The sequence below is a fragment of the Lipophrys pholis genome (genome assembly GCF_963383615.2).
Source record: "Lipophrys pholis genome assembly, chromosome: 1".
Taxonomy (NCBI): Eukaryota; Metazoa; Chordata; class Actinopteri; order Blenniiformes; family Blenniidae; genus Lipophrys; species Lipophrys pholis.
Genome location: NC_137635.1, coordinates 4,762,762 through 4,777,102, shown reverse-complemented (window position 1 = coordinate 4,777,102; position 14,341 = coordinate 4,762,762). Strand labels below are relative to the sequence as shown.

The 14,341-nt window shown below is 39.2% G+C and overlaps 1 protein-coding gene across 1 annotated transcript in view; it reads right to left on the bottom strand.

Moving 5' to 3' along the window:
* LOC308123894 (protocadherin-15-like) overlaps positions 1-14,341 on the bottom strand; it is a gene marked incomplete at both ends in the record, with an annotated part of 180,180 nt that overhangs the window by 111,329 nt on the left and 54,510 nt on the right. The window contains 5 exons of the mRNA XM_080486619.1: positions 6,288-6,389; positions 8,827-8,918; positions 9,025-9,174; positions 11,159-11,293; positions 14,303-14,323. Of these exons, the coding sequence (XP_080342745.1) occupies positions 6,288-6,389; positions 8,827-8,918; positions 9,025-9,174; positions 11,159-11,293; positions 14,303-14,323 (500 nt within the window). The remainder of the gene's footprint in view (positions 1-6,287; positions 6,390-8,826; positions 8,919-9,024; positions 9,175-11,158; positions 11,294-14,302; positions 14,324-14,341) is intronic.

The window sequence follows — 14,341 nt, the reverse complement described above, 5'->3', positions numbered from 1 at the left end:
AAAAGTAATTCTATTAAATTCTATTCTATTCTATACATAAGAAATATAATAAAAAAATGTTACCTTAAAACAGTGTAAAAACACCCATAAAAGACAAACAAAAATATGTTCAATTAAGTCAAAAAGAAAGAAAAACGAGAAAAAATTATAAAAGGTAATTTATGTCGTAAAACATACTGTATATATTAAAACTCTTTAAACTCACATTTGTTCAGCATAATCTTTTTCAGCATCATCAATGTCACCAGGCTCTCCCATAAAGCTTTAAAGCCGATACACCAAATGAGATATTAATTGCTTAAGTAATTATTTTCAAAAGAAGTATTGAAGCATACAATGACCTACAGAAAACCATCTGGATAAAACTGCCAGTGTAAAATGTAATCAATCTGGCTATTTGGATTCACTCCATTCATAATTAAAAGTTTTATTGGGAAGAAAAAACAAAACACAAGTTGATTACTTCTGTTTTCCTAGTATTCAGATCAGCTCTGATTCAGCCAGAATTCGAGGTGCGGAGAAACCGCAGGGATTTTGTTTGTGAGCGCGCTCTGAGCGAGAAGCGAAGAGTTTCAGCTGGGGGAGAACTAAAAGAATAACTTTACTCGAGCTGGATCATCGACTGAAAACAACCAAAAGAACCTCGGGTCTAAACAATAACCCACAAAATGTGTTTACGTTCACAATGATAAATAAATAAAGACGCGGGGAAAAGGCTGGAAAAATGGAAGCTGCCGGAGAAAGTGAAAGCCCGTGTTTTATTAACGTAATTCAGATGGCATTATTGATGAAAAGCGATTGACTGGAGATTATTCAGTTGTAGTTTCCACAGTGGCCGGGTCTTCTTTCTCTTCCCATCGCTCTTTCCTAAAACTCTCTGTCCTCCAATAAAAGAAACATTTTTTTAAACTCTTCCTCTATTTTTTTTTTTTTTTAAGTTATTACTTCTCAGAATGTTTCACTCTTACACAGAACAAAAAGCACACATACGGTTGCATTTATGCCAGAAATTCTTGTCTGAACTGGTGCGATCTCGACACTCTTGCGTTTGTGAGCATTGTGGCGTTCGCCTCACCTTTGAGTCACTACTCAGCTCCACTGTAAACACAAATAACACAAAAATAAACACATTTAAGCCGCTCTTTCCACTGCTGGCGCGGTAAATCGGGTTCCATGTGGGTTTAGGTGAACGGCTTTGTCACTGAGTGCACTTCATTTTTTATTTTTTTTTTGATCTCTCGGCGGAAAATTGCTTCTCTTCACTCTGTCAAAGACTTTAGGTCTGGATGCTTTAAAGCTTTCACACATTTGTCTCATGACTCTCTGATGAACTACTCGGGATTTTAATCGATACAGCACCTTCTGAGTCGCTGCTCGTTCTTCGTAACCCGAAGCTCATTTCATGTCTTATCCTCTCAAACTGTACACTGGTAATTGCAGAGCTGTAAAGACGGCCGGAATAAGACATGGCGGATGTGTTTTCTGCAGCAGCCAGTCGAACTGAGATGGTGAACTAAAAAGGCCGGGAAAATTTTGTTGGGTCATTAATAGTTTGTCTGCTTACTTATTGGTGACAAGAAAACAGCCCCCCAAACAAGTAAACAATAAAAATAATTAAGATTTTTATCCCTACAATGTTAGTGATGTTGTGGTGAAATGGTGTACCATTGGAGAAAAATAGGTATATCATGCAAATCAATAAATGTACTGCAAGTAAAAGGCATTTTATTGTGTGTAAAACAAAGTATTTATTTTATACTGAGTCTTTACAAAGATTCTGACTTATGTCTACAATGTTAACGCTTATTAGATCAAACTGTAGACACACAGACGAAACAAGCCTCTCTCCATCATCGGACAATGTTTTCCCCCCATTAGAATAAGTTAAAAGTGTTGCTTAATAGGGTTTACATTTGAGTTCTCTTGTGATATTTTTGTTAAAAGTTTATTTACTTGGATCCTATTTATTGAGGCTGAACCTGAAGTATGCTTCCAATGAAACTCCTTGAACCAAAGATGTTCTTGAAGGATAATTGAATACTTCAGGATGAGTATAAAGATACAGCATAATAGTAATAATAATAATAATAATAATAATAATAATAATAATTTATATTTTGAATGAATTTGCTCTCCTCTCGGTCTACAAATCAGCAATTTTGTATGAAATCCATAATTTACTGCAAACCTTAAAATGTACAATAAAAATGCTGGCTTACACTCTGCGGTTGGTGACCTAATATCTTATTTGAGTGTTCTTCTTTCAGTGTTGTTGTCCCCATTTCTCTCCTAGCCTCCAGTTTGATAAAAGTATAAATGAGACCCATGAGCATAAGCTGTTGTCTGCATGTTGTCTGGGGTGCATTTATCTAAGCGGCGAAAAGCTCTTCTAATCTCAATAAAACATGTATCTTCGGGGTTTTACAAAAGTTCCAGACTGATAATATGGAGACATAATACTCTAATACAGAGATTCAAATGAAATAATAATAATAATAAAAAGCTGTCTATCATTTTCTACATTGAAAAAAAAAAAAAAAAAAGCAGACAGCTCATTTTTTGGGTCCTGACCCAAACTTTCTCCAAACCCAGCAGCAGAGATAGATATTGATTTGTTATGCAGGTTATGTTTTCAGCTGAGATAAACAGGGGGTCTGGGGAAATTTGGGGACAATCTGTGAGCCAATCACTGGAACCGCCTCAATCTGCAGTGTTTCACGTTCGGTATTGATTTGGCAGGTAGGTTGCTGGAAGTCCGAGAGGAGAGAGCACCCGAGTTTTTGGGTTGGCTCACAAATATTGATGGAAATGAGAAGACGAGACAGATAATTATACATATATATATATATATATATATATACACACACACACACACACACACACACACACACACACACACACACACACACACACACACACACACACACACACATACACACATACATACATATATATGATCACAGTAGGTGTAATTATTTCTGAGCGCATTCCCCACACTCATAATATAATTTGACCTTGAACTTTCACACAGTTTCACATAGTTTTTCTGATAATTTGAAGAAATAAAACAATAAACTATAAAACTATAGGACCCCAGGATTGAGTTTGATTTTATGGCAATACACTATTGTATTTGCCTCTATATCAAACTGCACCTGTTATTATCAGTCAGTTTTTTTTTTATATTCTCGAGGGCACTGAGAGTATAATGGCACAAATATGTGGCATTTTAGTATATGGACACACGTTTTTGAATTTTTGGAGGAATATGATTGGACTAGGACTTGGGCCTGGTCTTCACAATCCTTATGACCTTTTGGGTTTTAAGCAGGAGGCGTCAGAAAGGTTTTCCACAGGGATAATTGGCCTGTGGTGGGCAAGCATTCATGGCAACGTCACTTCTTTATCAACATTCTGTTGGCCCGCAATGTTTACCTACGCCAAATGCTGTCGGTGGCAACGGGACAGGAGTGAAAGGGTTAAAGTAGATTGAAGCTTGAAAGGCACTGGGACTTTACCACTGCATCTGTGCGACCAAGCAGAATGTCCTGGCGTTGACTTAAAAGATTAAGCACAATAAATCAGTAAAGGCAGTTAGCTCAGGTTATGAGAAAATTCATAAAATCACTCCCTTTTTAATTAGTGCAGTTTCTCTCTGATTTGCACCTCCACTTCCTAATTTGTCCCGGAGCAAAGGACAAAAGACTGACAGCACGGCCAAGCAAAACTCTTGAAAGTGCCTGTTGGAGCTTTCAGAAATGTATTATTAAACCAAATGTCAAACCTTCTAATTAGACCAGTTGAGCAGATTTACTGGCCTCAAGTGACTTTTCACTTAAATCTACATCTGTTTAAAAATGCAGCAAAGTTATTTTTTGTCTCACTCCTGCAACAATACAAGTCGCTGTGGAAAAACTGGATGAAGAAACCTTTCTGGACTGTCTGAATGAGACTGCGGATACTTTGTGATAATTTCAGGGCAAACTGTGTTTCCAGGCATTCAAGGCACTTTTGTTTTGAGCAATTGGAGTATCAACGTTGTTTGCGAGTGAATACGATCTGCTACCCGTGACCCCATCTGAAGACGTCGCTGTGTCAACATGAAACTTTTCTGAAATGAAAACACAAAAACGATGCTAATTTGAATAAAATTGGACCCAAGGAACGGATGCAAACGCTAATTAACTAATTAACTCTTCATGTGTGTACATATTTGAATTAAAGAAAATGAAACTCTGTTCTCACCATCCTGACTAATCATCTGCTCCTGTTTTGTGTTTAGAGGAAAATAATGAAGATTTGCATGTTGGTATTTAGAGAGAAATAGTCTTACAGCCAGCCAGAAACATAACATCACCTTATAGTAACAAATACCTTTGCTAATAACCTGTTGATATCACATGCATTGCAAGATATTCTTTTTTGCATGAACATGAAACTCTTAACAATAAGACTTTTTGGACTACGATGCAGCAAAGTGTGACTCGCATGGATGTCTGGGAACATTTATCCAGAACGTGAGCGATAGCATGATACTCATTCACATCTCCAAATACTTCTTTTTTTTCATAGTCATACATATCACCAAGACGGCTCATCAAAGCTGATTACAGGACACTGAACAGAGCAGACATGTCTGATTCCGGTGACTGGCAGTTGAAATCCAACATTTTACTGAGCAGTGACAGTCTGAAGTTTGGTATGACAAGTGTTGGAGGAACGTTTTCACTTTATTCTACCCGAGGAGCTAACATGGCTTCAGTGTTGCTCTATGGCTTCCTCTAAAACTCAGCTCAAAGCTTTAAAGAAATCCCCTTATAATCACAAATGCATATAATAATCATCACAATCACAATAAGCATGGACTGTACATACCTGCAGTCCAATAATCATATGTTGTATAATAGCATCGTTTCTCCTGAAGCACTTTTTCTCATTAATTTCTACACGGGAGGTATGCAATGACAATAAAGTTTAATTAGAACACATGATAATAGTTCTTGATTGAAGAGTTTTGTGTGTCTGCCACTGATTGTTGCTTTTGTTCTGCAGTTTCTAATTGTAAATCAACGACTTTGCTTGTTTGTCCTTCCTGAAAGGACGTTGTAGTGTTAATTTATCCTTTTGTTGAAAGAATTCCCAGGTCAAAAATACAAAGAAGCACAGCCCAGTGGAGTTGGAGTCGTTCAGGCAGGTACCTTACTTCTGTTTACATGGTTTTTGTTTTTAGACGCTGAAGCCAATTTTTCCACATTCAAGACTTTCCCTTATGGCGTTTCAGTATTTGAAGATTTACAACAAGACAAGAAAAGTGAAAAAAAAATTGGAAGTGAAACAATGAAAGGGACAGCACACATCGAAAGACATAGTCGAGACAGTCACCAGAAGAGGGAAAAAAAAAAAAAGAAAACCGTAACGAGTCCCTTTTTCCTGTGATGTTTCTTGAGTCAAACTGAGGCATGGCGCAGCACAAAACACACAAAGAATCAAACTGCCTGCCAGTGCAGCTGCTCCATCAATCTGTGGTGCAGTGTAGGCTGACCGTGTTCCAGTGGGTGAGCGGTTCGATGGCTGGATCTGCTTCTCACCGCCAATATCACACTCAAATTTCATAATTTAGCTCCTCTGAGCTATTGAATCGATGCACGGGGAGTTTACAAAATATCAGAAGCGGCTGCATTTTCCATGAAACAACCTGAGTCGGGGAATAGCCTCGGGGTGTGAGGTGCTAAAGATTATGGCCACTTAGCGATTCAATTCATGGAGCAGAGATGAATGGCAAAGAGCAGGACTCGGGAGAGCAGAAATGACTAAAAGAATGAAGAAGTTAGTCTTTAAAAACACAATGGGCTCTGGTTCATTACATTCGATTTCTTTTACATGTATTCTCTGTGTCACATGTGTCTCATCAAAAACACAGCCTGTATAATTGTCTGCCTGTTCTCAAGTTGACGGTAATGATGCACCCTTTTATCACATTTTATTCAATCATATCCACACTTACTACCCATTTTCCTTAAATGGACTAATTACCAACCGTCTTTCCATTTGGGGAGACTATGGTTATATCAGGCTATGGTTCACGATGCAAATAGAGAAAAAAAAAAAAAAAGTGGTCCGTGCATGGAGACAGAGACGAGGTATAAAAAGGAGAAGGCGAAGACGAGCCGGCTGTGAAACTTCTAGAAAACTGATGACCTTTCAAGCTCGGTATGGATAGAGGAAATGAGTGCAGGAGCAGAGAGAGAGAGAGAGAGAGAGAGAGAGAGAGAGAGAGAGAGTCCAACCTTCTATCAGGAACAGGCCCGTTGTCCAAAGCTTCTACAGTCAGTGCAAAGCTGCGTCCAACCGCGAGCTCCACGCCTGGCGCCACAGTGATGACCCCGCTGCTGTGGAAACAAATCAACACATTTCAGCATTCAATGCAATACTCTTTAGAATCCCCTCAACCTACTTCCTCTTTAATTACACTCTCACTGATTTCTTGATGAATCTGTATCAGGGGTGTCAAACATAAGGCCCGTGGGCCAAAACCGGCCTGTAAGAGGTGCCAAACCAGCCAAACCACCAAGCAAATTCTAAAAATGTCAAAGAAAATATAGATTTTTTTTTAAAAACACAAGTTTTTTAGACCCGAGCTGAGATATTGGAGATGCAACACTGACATTTCACTGTATCGTGCAACAGAAGGTTTCATAAAAAATTGCTTTATGTTGAGATTGTAGTCACTTGTTAGTCGTAATGTGTTTGTTTTTTTTTAAATGAAAATCTATTTTCATCACTTATACTCTCCATCTCAACAACAAAAACGTTTTTTTTTATGGCACTGCGTTTCAAGTTAAAATTGGGTTGTATGTGGCCTCAACTAAAGTGTGTTTGACAATCCTGATCCGTATAGTAATTTACTGCAACATACCAAATACATACTAAAATATGTTGAGTTTAGTTTGTAAACAAATTGTGAACAAATCAAGTGGGGATCAAGTTCTTTTTGTGAGATGATGAATATTCTTTAAATTGGGAGATTTTATAAAATTTTTCATTGCTTTGAAAAAGAAGAAAAAAAAAACCTAGTGTGAACATCTCATAAACTATAAAACGGCAGGTTGGAGGATGAGGATTTGTTGAACAAGGCAGTGTTTCTACCGTCATTTGCATCAGTCCATAATTAACATGTTTGCATTCATCACTGTTATACTTTGTACTTTGGTATGTCTGTTATGCGACGTCTCATCTTGCGTTTGTTGTTCTAAATAAAAAGCCTCTCGCGTATGAAATTCCACACATTAATCAAACAAAGGTTTCTCATGGTTTTAAATGGGAATGCATTGTCAAAGTGCAGCACTCTGCTTGAAAACAGTAATGGGCCTATCAAGCTGGACATAATGGAAGTGCGTCGTATTTTATTTTTTTTTCTACCCCCAAAATGAGATATTAACCACAGCTATGCTGCTGAGAAAAATACAAATCTAAACACTAACGACACTCTAAATGGAAATATGTTTTTTGTTTGTACATAGCAATCAACTCCCTTCATTAGATTTGACAAAAAAGGACATTGTTGATTTAGATGCACAATGAACAGTTTAGTTTTTTCATGTAGTTTTGCGAGTGGCAGCACACAGATTAAAATATTATTGTTTTTATTGTTAGTACTTTGTCTCCTCTGATTTGCCTGGGTGGCAGCATTGAGTTCACAGTAATTATATCAAGAAATATCTTTACAGCGGCACTCATTTCAGCTCGGGGGCCAAATTCAGCCTTTGAGCTGAAAATATCTAACTATGAATCAATTCTCAATCCCCAAACTTTCACAAACTTTTTCACCAACTCACCTCAAACTATATTCTCTATGCTAATGCTTGTGCACAAAAAAAGAGGCTATATCTTGGTTTCACTGCATCACTACCCAGTTTTTTGCAGTTCAGGGTAGTAGGGATGGAAATTTTCTTCCCACCGATTTGAAATTCAGATTGGTCTAATTCCGTTGAAAACGTTTTAAGGTTGTTGAGGTACCTACATTTTAGTACTATCATCGAGGATAAACTTAGATTACCATTACATCATATCAAAACCACTAATACTACGACTAATACTACTACTGTCTCGCTAACAACAGGAGATTAATATTATCTTAGAATTAGTAAACGGATCAGTGATTGGAATTAACGATTTCGACCAATGAGAATGCTCGTTTCATTTCCCTCAGTCAGATACATGGCTCGTGGATTGTCAGATTTCAGATTGTTAGCAATATTTTCAATGGAAATAAGACGTTTTTAAGACGAAACCAAGAAGTGTCAGTGTGGGATATTGACGAAGACGTCAAGAACAAATTTCGTTGGGAATGGCAACAACAAAGAGTCACAGTGAGGGTTAAAAATGGTAAAAAGATTGATGAGATCAGTTTGTCAAGAAACACGATGTGGACTGTTCAGCAGATATCATTAAGACTGTGTAAAGTGACTTATATTAGATATGTATAATTTATTCTATTATGTTGGTCATGTACAAAATTGAGCCAAAATGGCTTTATAAAATGGGTAGAAAGTGATTTAGCTGAAATTTTTTTTCCCTGTTGCCATCCCCGGGGAATTTATACAGTGTTGCCCACAATGAACAAATCAGATTTTTTATTACACTACAATTTCACTTTTTTTTCTTAACCCCACTGGTTTTATGTTAAGCCTTTATGTTACAGTAAATAAGCAGTCTGTCAGCTAAACAGCACGAGACTCAACACTCAGCAAACAAACAACCTTTTTACAACTTTTGCAAAATTATAATGCGCCTCCACAGTATTGTTGTGTCAGAGGCTCCTTTTACCTGTTGTCCATCACAAAGTGACCCTGGTCTCCTGCTAGGATCCGATAGGTGACTTTGCCATTTGGACCTGCGTCAGAGTCAACGGCTGAAAGCTGCAAAAAACACACGTATAAAGGAGATGAAATAAACACAACGTGAAACATACGTGCTTTAAATGTGGTGCAATTCTCATGAATACGTCTGTTTTATGGGGCTCACCTGCAAAACAGTTTCTCCCGGCATCATATCAGTAAACAGGTTGACGTTGTAGGAGACGTTGGGAAACATCGGGGTGTTGTCGTTGGCATCCAACACAGTTATCAGCACCGTGACTGGAGTGCTCTGCTGGACGCCATCAGATGCTAATAGCTGAAAAAGCACACAAGAAAAAGAGAACAATGTGGCCACTGGGCAGAAATACGATGTTCCCTTCTCGGAGAAAAGGCGATGATTTGGAGAATGCCGGTGGAGAGGAAGGTGGGCGGACAATGTGCTCAATCTGTCCTTGACATCTTTATATCGTCCGTTTTCTTGTTTCCTTTAAGGCAGGCAGGCTTTTTTTTTTTTTTTTTTTTTTAAATCTGTGATCTGTGTCTTATATATGTTTCTGTGGATGCAACCAAACACTTATCTTATAAGTCTTATCTGTCCTGCCCGGTTCCCTGTTTAATCTACAGACAGAGGATCCATTAGTCAATCCAGTACTTTTGATTGAATGCAAAATAGATGGAAAATGTTTAGAAACTGTGTTGGCAAACTACTCGAAATATAAAATTTTTATAATACAGAACCACATCAGTCTTCGCAACACTTTTCTGATCTATTTACTGAGCTGCACTTTCGTGTAGAACTAGCAGACATGGAAATATTTTTACTTCCCATCAGTCAAAACATGTAATCTTTGTTTCCGAAAAAGCAAACTTTCACTGCGACATTGCCAATTTCCCCAATAATAAAAAAAAGTATTTTCAATCCAAAATTCAAATACAGTTTCTGAAATGGCTCAGCTTCCAAATTATTATATAAAATACATCAGATAAAGCCTTTTTATGTTGTATTTACGCTGTCATCTGTTTGGTATATGCAATAATATTGGTTTTTACAATGCTCTATAGTCATGGCTATTTTGACTTTGTGTCGTCAGTACCTGCTTTTCTCTCTTCTGTCTCCCAAAAATCAGTTAGTTGCACCAAGATGAGCCAAAACATGTATGTGTTCTTAGTTAAGAAATCATACAGTGATCACCAACAGAAAAATGTGATTCTTCACCGCCGCCAATCTTCTTCACAAGCTCATCTGCCATGAAGCAGATTGACTCCTTCAAGTGAAAATCACTCCTCCATTCCTCTACACCCCCCCCCCCCCCCCCCCCCCCCCCCCCCCCCCCTTCGTTCTCTCTCCTGCTCAAGTTTAATGTCTCCTCCAAGGCTTTCTTGGCGATTATTGTACACCTCTGCCTCTCGATCAATGCGCCGCACATTCTGCATTTTCCATCTCTAACTTCCAAATTACCCAATGCGCATCCAAGGACGCACCGGGTGACATATTATGCTGCGTGAACAAACGCATGCACATCATTGGCAGGCTGAGCTTGTCAGATAACAGGCTGCTGTGTGGAGTAACAATGCTGTACACTGGAACGGTGAGGAACGCACACGTTAAGATATGGTTGGCGATCGGCAACCCCTCTCAGCAACAAGAGAAAAGCATGACAGATGAACAAGAGGAGCAACAAAATAAGGAAAATGGGGGGAAAAGGAGTGATTGCGTAAGGAAAAAGGCAAAGAGACACTTTGCTGGACAGAAGAATAAAAGGAGGGAGGCAGTAATCATATATTAGGTCTATTCTGTGTCTATTTTTGGGAAGAAAAATAAAAGCATTCACTACTAATTGAGATCATTTCAGCAGTCATCAACAAAAACCCAGCTGGCCAAACCACAAACAATTTATAGGTACATTGTAATGGCAAAACTGGAATTATGATAGCAACATTCAGGATTATGCAAAATTATCCATCACGTGTCATCCTGTTTTAAATTTTTTCTCTTTTTTTTTGGCTCTCTTTAACCCCTTTCTCTTTTATATCCCACTCACATCCCCTGCATGTTCTCCAATCTCCACTTTCCCTTACCTGTAAAATGGCCTGAGATTAGGCAAAGGCAAGGAGTTAAAATGCTGAAAACGCTGCCAGTTCCTCTCCAATATCTGCTTCTCTTCAAATCTTATTTCCAGTTTTCACCTCCTTTCGGGTCTTTTTTTCCTCCTCAGAGGTTCAAGTGTTCCATGGGAATGATCTAAATGCATTCAGACACATATCTCTCATTTTATCTCACAGTGATGCCGAGGCTTTACCGTGAATGTGTAGGAGTCTTGTGTCTCTCTGTCCACGGGCTGCACCAGCGTGAGATATCGACTGATTCCACTCGAAGACACGGAGAAAACATGGGAGTAGCTGTCCAGCGAGAAGTTGAGTTGAGGATCCCGCGTCTGTTGAAGTAAGAGCGCAGTTGTTTTAGAGGCATTAACAAGAGACTGAACTTTAAATATGAGAGGTAAGAATGTGTTCAGCTTTTCTAGCCAACGTTGCCCAGTGAGTAGCAGAAATCAGGACCATTTCTTCAATTGATTCACTTCATCGTGTGACTCTCCCTGGTCTCAGTCCAGGTTTGGCTTGATGGTCCTTCTTTGTGGAGTTTGCATCTTGTTTTACAATCAGCCCAGGAAGTTTATGTTAATTAATTACTCCAATTTGTGTAAATGTCTGTCTGTTTGTTCTGTGATGGACTGACAACGTGTCCATGCACAACTGCCCTGATCGGCTTCAGCCCCCAGAAGATGAATGGATCTTTGATGAACAACAGCAAAACAAGTTGTTTGACTACACTCTCCCCAGATTTGAGAACAATTACATTTGACAATTTTTGGGGGGGGGGGGGAAATCAGCTAAGAGCAAAAGAGTGTGAGGAAAGTAGAATAAGAACAAAAAGACCTCCAATGTTATCTTGACAATATCAAAATAAATTAAAAAACAAATAAAAAATGTCTTCAGGAAGCTCAGGATGTCTGTTTTTGAATGTGGCTGTGTAGTGTGTGTGCTGTACTTGGTGATGGAGAGGCAATCCTCAGCCGATCCTCCTCTGACATTACCTATACAGTCATCTCCTTTGTGTGTGTGTGTGTGTGTGTGTGTGTGTGTGTGTGTGTGTGTGTGTGTGTGTGTGTGTGTGTGTGTGTGTGTGTGTGTGTGTGTGTGTGTGTGTGTGTGGCGAGCGGGAGAGGGAGAGAGAGAGAGAGAGAGAGAGAGAGAGAGAGAGAGAGAGAGAGAGAGAGAGATGGAGCTCTCATTCCAGATAAGGCTGGCTCAGCAGGGTAGGAGGGGCTGATAATATTGTCGATGTAGCCACTGTGGATATTGAGTCATAAATAAGCATGCATGCACACCCAGACACACCCAGACACACACACACACACACACACACACACACACACACACACACACACACACACACACACACACACACACACACACACACACACACACACACACACACACACACACACACACACACACACACACACACACACACACACACACACACGCGCGCAGGCAAGCGCTCACATTTGTATGCAGACATAAATAAAAGTGATGGACGACACATAAAAGCAATTAGGACTAATCATCATTGTTGGTGCTTAATGCTGGAGGAAAGACCAGGGTGAGCAAAATTAAAAATAACTCAACGTATATCAGTTGGTACAAACACTGTCAGGAACACACACACACACACACACACACACACACACACACACAGACACATACATACATTGTCCTCCCAAAGCCCATTCCCTGCTCTTTGGGTCTTTTAGAAAGCAATGAACCAAAGCTTGTTTTTGTCAAAATGCCTATGCTACATCTTAAACAAACTAAGCTTGCAGGAATGCATTGCCGATAACAATGTTGCAGCACTGTAAATTCTTCCATTATTACTGAGAGGCAATTTAAGAGGGGAAATAGTTTTCCTATCCAGATTCACAGAGAAATTAGATAGGGCACTCCACACAATGCAAGCAAGACACAAAAGTGAGATTCAGTCGAGTGAAAGAAAGAAAGAAATGGACACTTGAATGGGCCTATTCCATATTTCTGAATGTCATTTTAAAATATAGTCACCATGTAGCCAGCTTGTGCCACATGATGGTTTAATTGGTTTTGGGAATTACTCAGCAGAGGTTTTAATGTAGAATACAGATGGGTCAAACCCTTCCCTTAAACAGCAAATCTTCCAAGAGGTAAGCTACATGTGGTCAGTCATTAAAGGCCGGAGTGAGGCCACTGACATTTCAGGTTTGGGGCAAAATATTGCAACACCAACCTCAGAAAAAGTAAGACCCTACCAGCAAATTCAAGTGAGCAACCCTCCTGCGCCAGCACTCGCTTTCTGCTTAGAGAGGAAGCAGCCAGAGGATGGAGAATTAACATAGCGCATGCATTTCGCTGATTTTGCTAACAAGGGGAACTACTTCCAAGTCAAATGTACTTTTTTTTTTTACTTATCACTTTTCAGCCATAAGTTAGACAGTCTACATGCAATAAGTTGGAGCCGTACTGAACTTGAAAAAGGTCATGTCTTAATTCAGCCAGCCCTTAACGAGAAGTGAGTGGAACTGAAAAGGGGCCGATTACAAATTGTGTTGGTCTGCTCAAGCTGTGCAGATATTAACCAGTTTTTGAGCTCATATACTTTAGATTGCTTGTACCTTATAACAAGTCTCCATAACTTTCTAACAAATCTCTTGAGATTCAGCTGGAAATGCAGAAAATGTCAGCTGGATATGATGGTTGTTGGCTGACTTATGCAGATAATGCCGGCTTGATTAATTGGCTGCTGCCCATATAGTCTGCCAGGTTTTGTACCACCTGTCAAAGTTGGAGTTGACAGCTCAAAGTTTTGTACAGTCAAAAATCAAGTGCGTGATATTTTAGAAATCAGCATGAGTTCTTCGCGGTACATCAGACCGAGGACATTTATGAACTTTCAAATAAACGTCTATGAAACAAAACAAGTGATTACTGCATGATTGATGTGAATACAATAAAAAATAATTTGGAATCTCTCACGTTTTCCATCATTGGAAAACTGCTGCCACCAACTTTGCATTACTGAGTCCCACAATACAATGTGCAGAATATGTTTGCATGAATGAGGCATAAACTTGGCTCAGCCCACTAATTTACACACCATCACTTCCATTTCGACGGGTATACAAATTGCGGTTGATAGAATATCGTGTCACTAAAGGTATATTTTTCTCATTTTCAAGTGAAGAGCATGGATGGTTTCACTCAGCTCTCTGTGAAGAAATCGGCAAGATACCAAACACGGTCGATAAAGGGTTAAATTGTTGATTGATCATCGTTGACAATGAGCATCAAGAGTGAACTGGAAATAGTAAACGATTGAAAAGGTGGAAAGAATGAACTCAGTTGATACCTACAGGCGTCTCATTGGGGGTCAGCTATAAGAAGACGGAGCG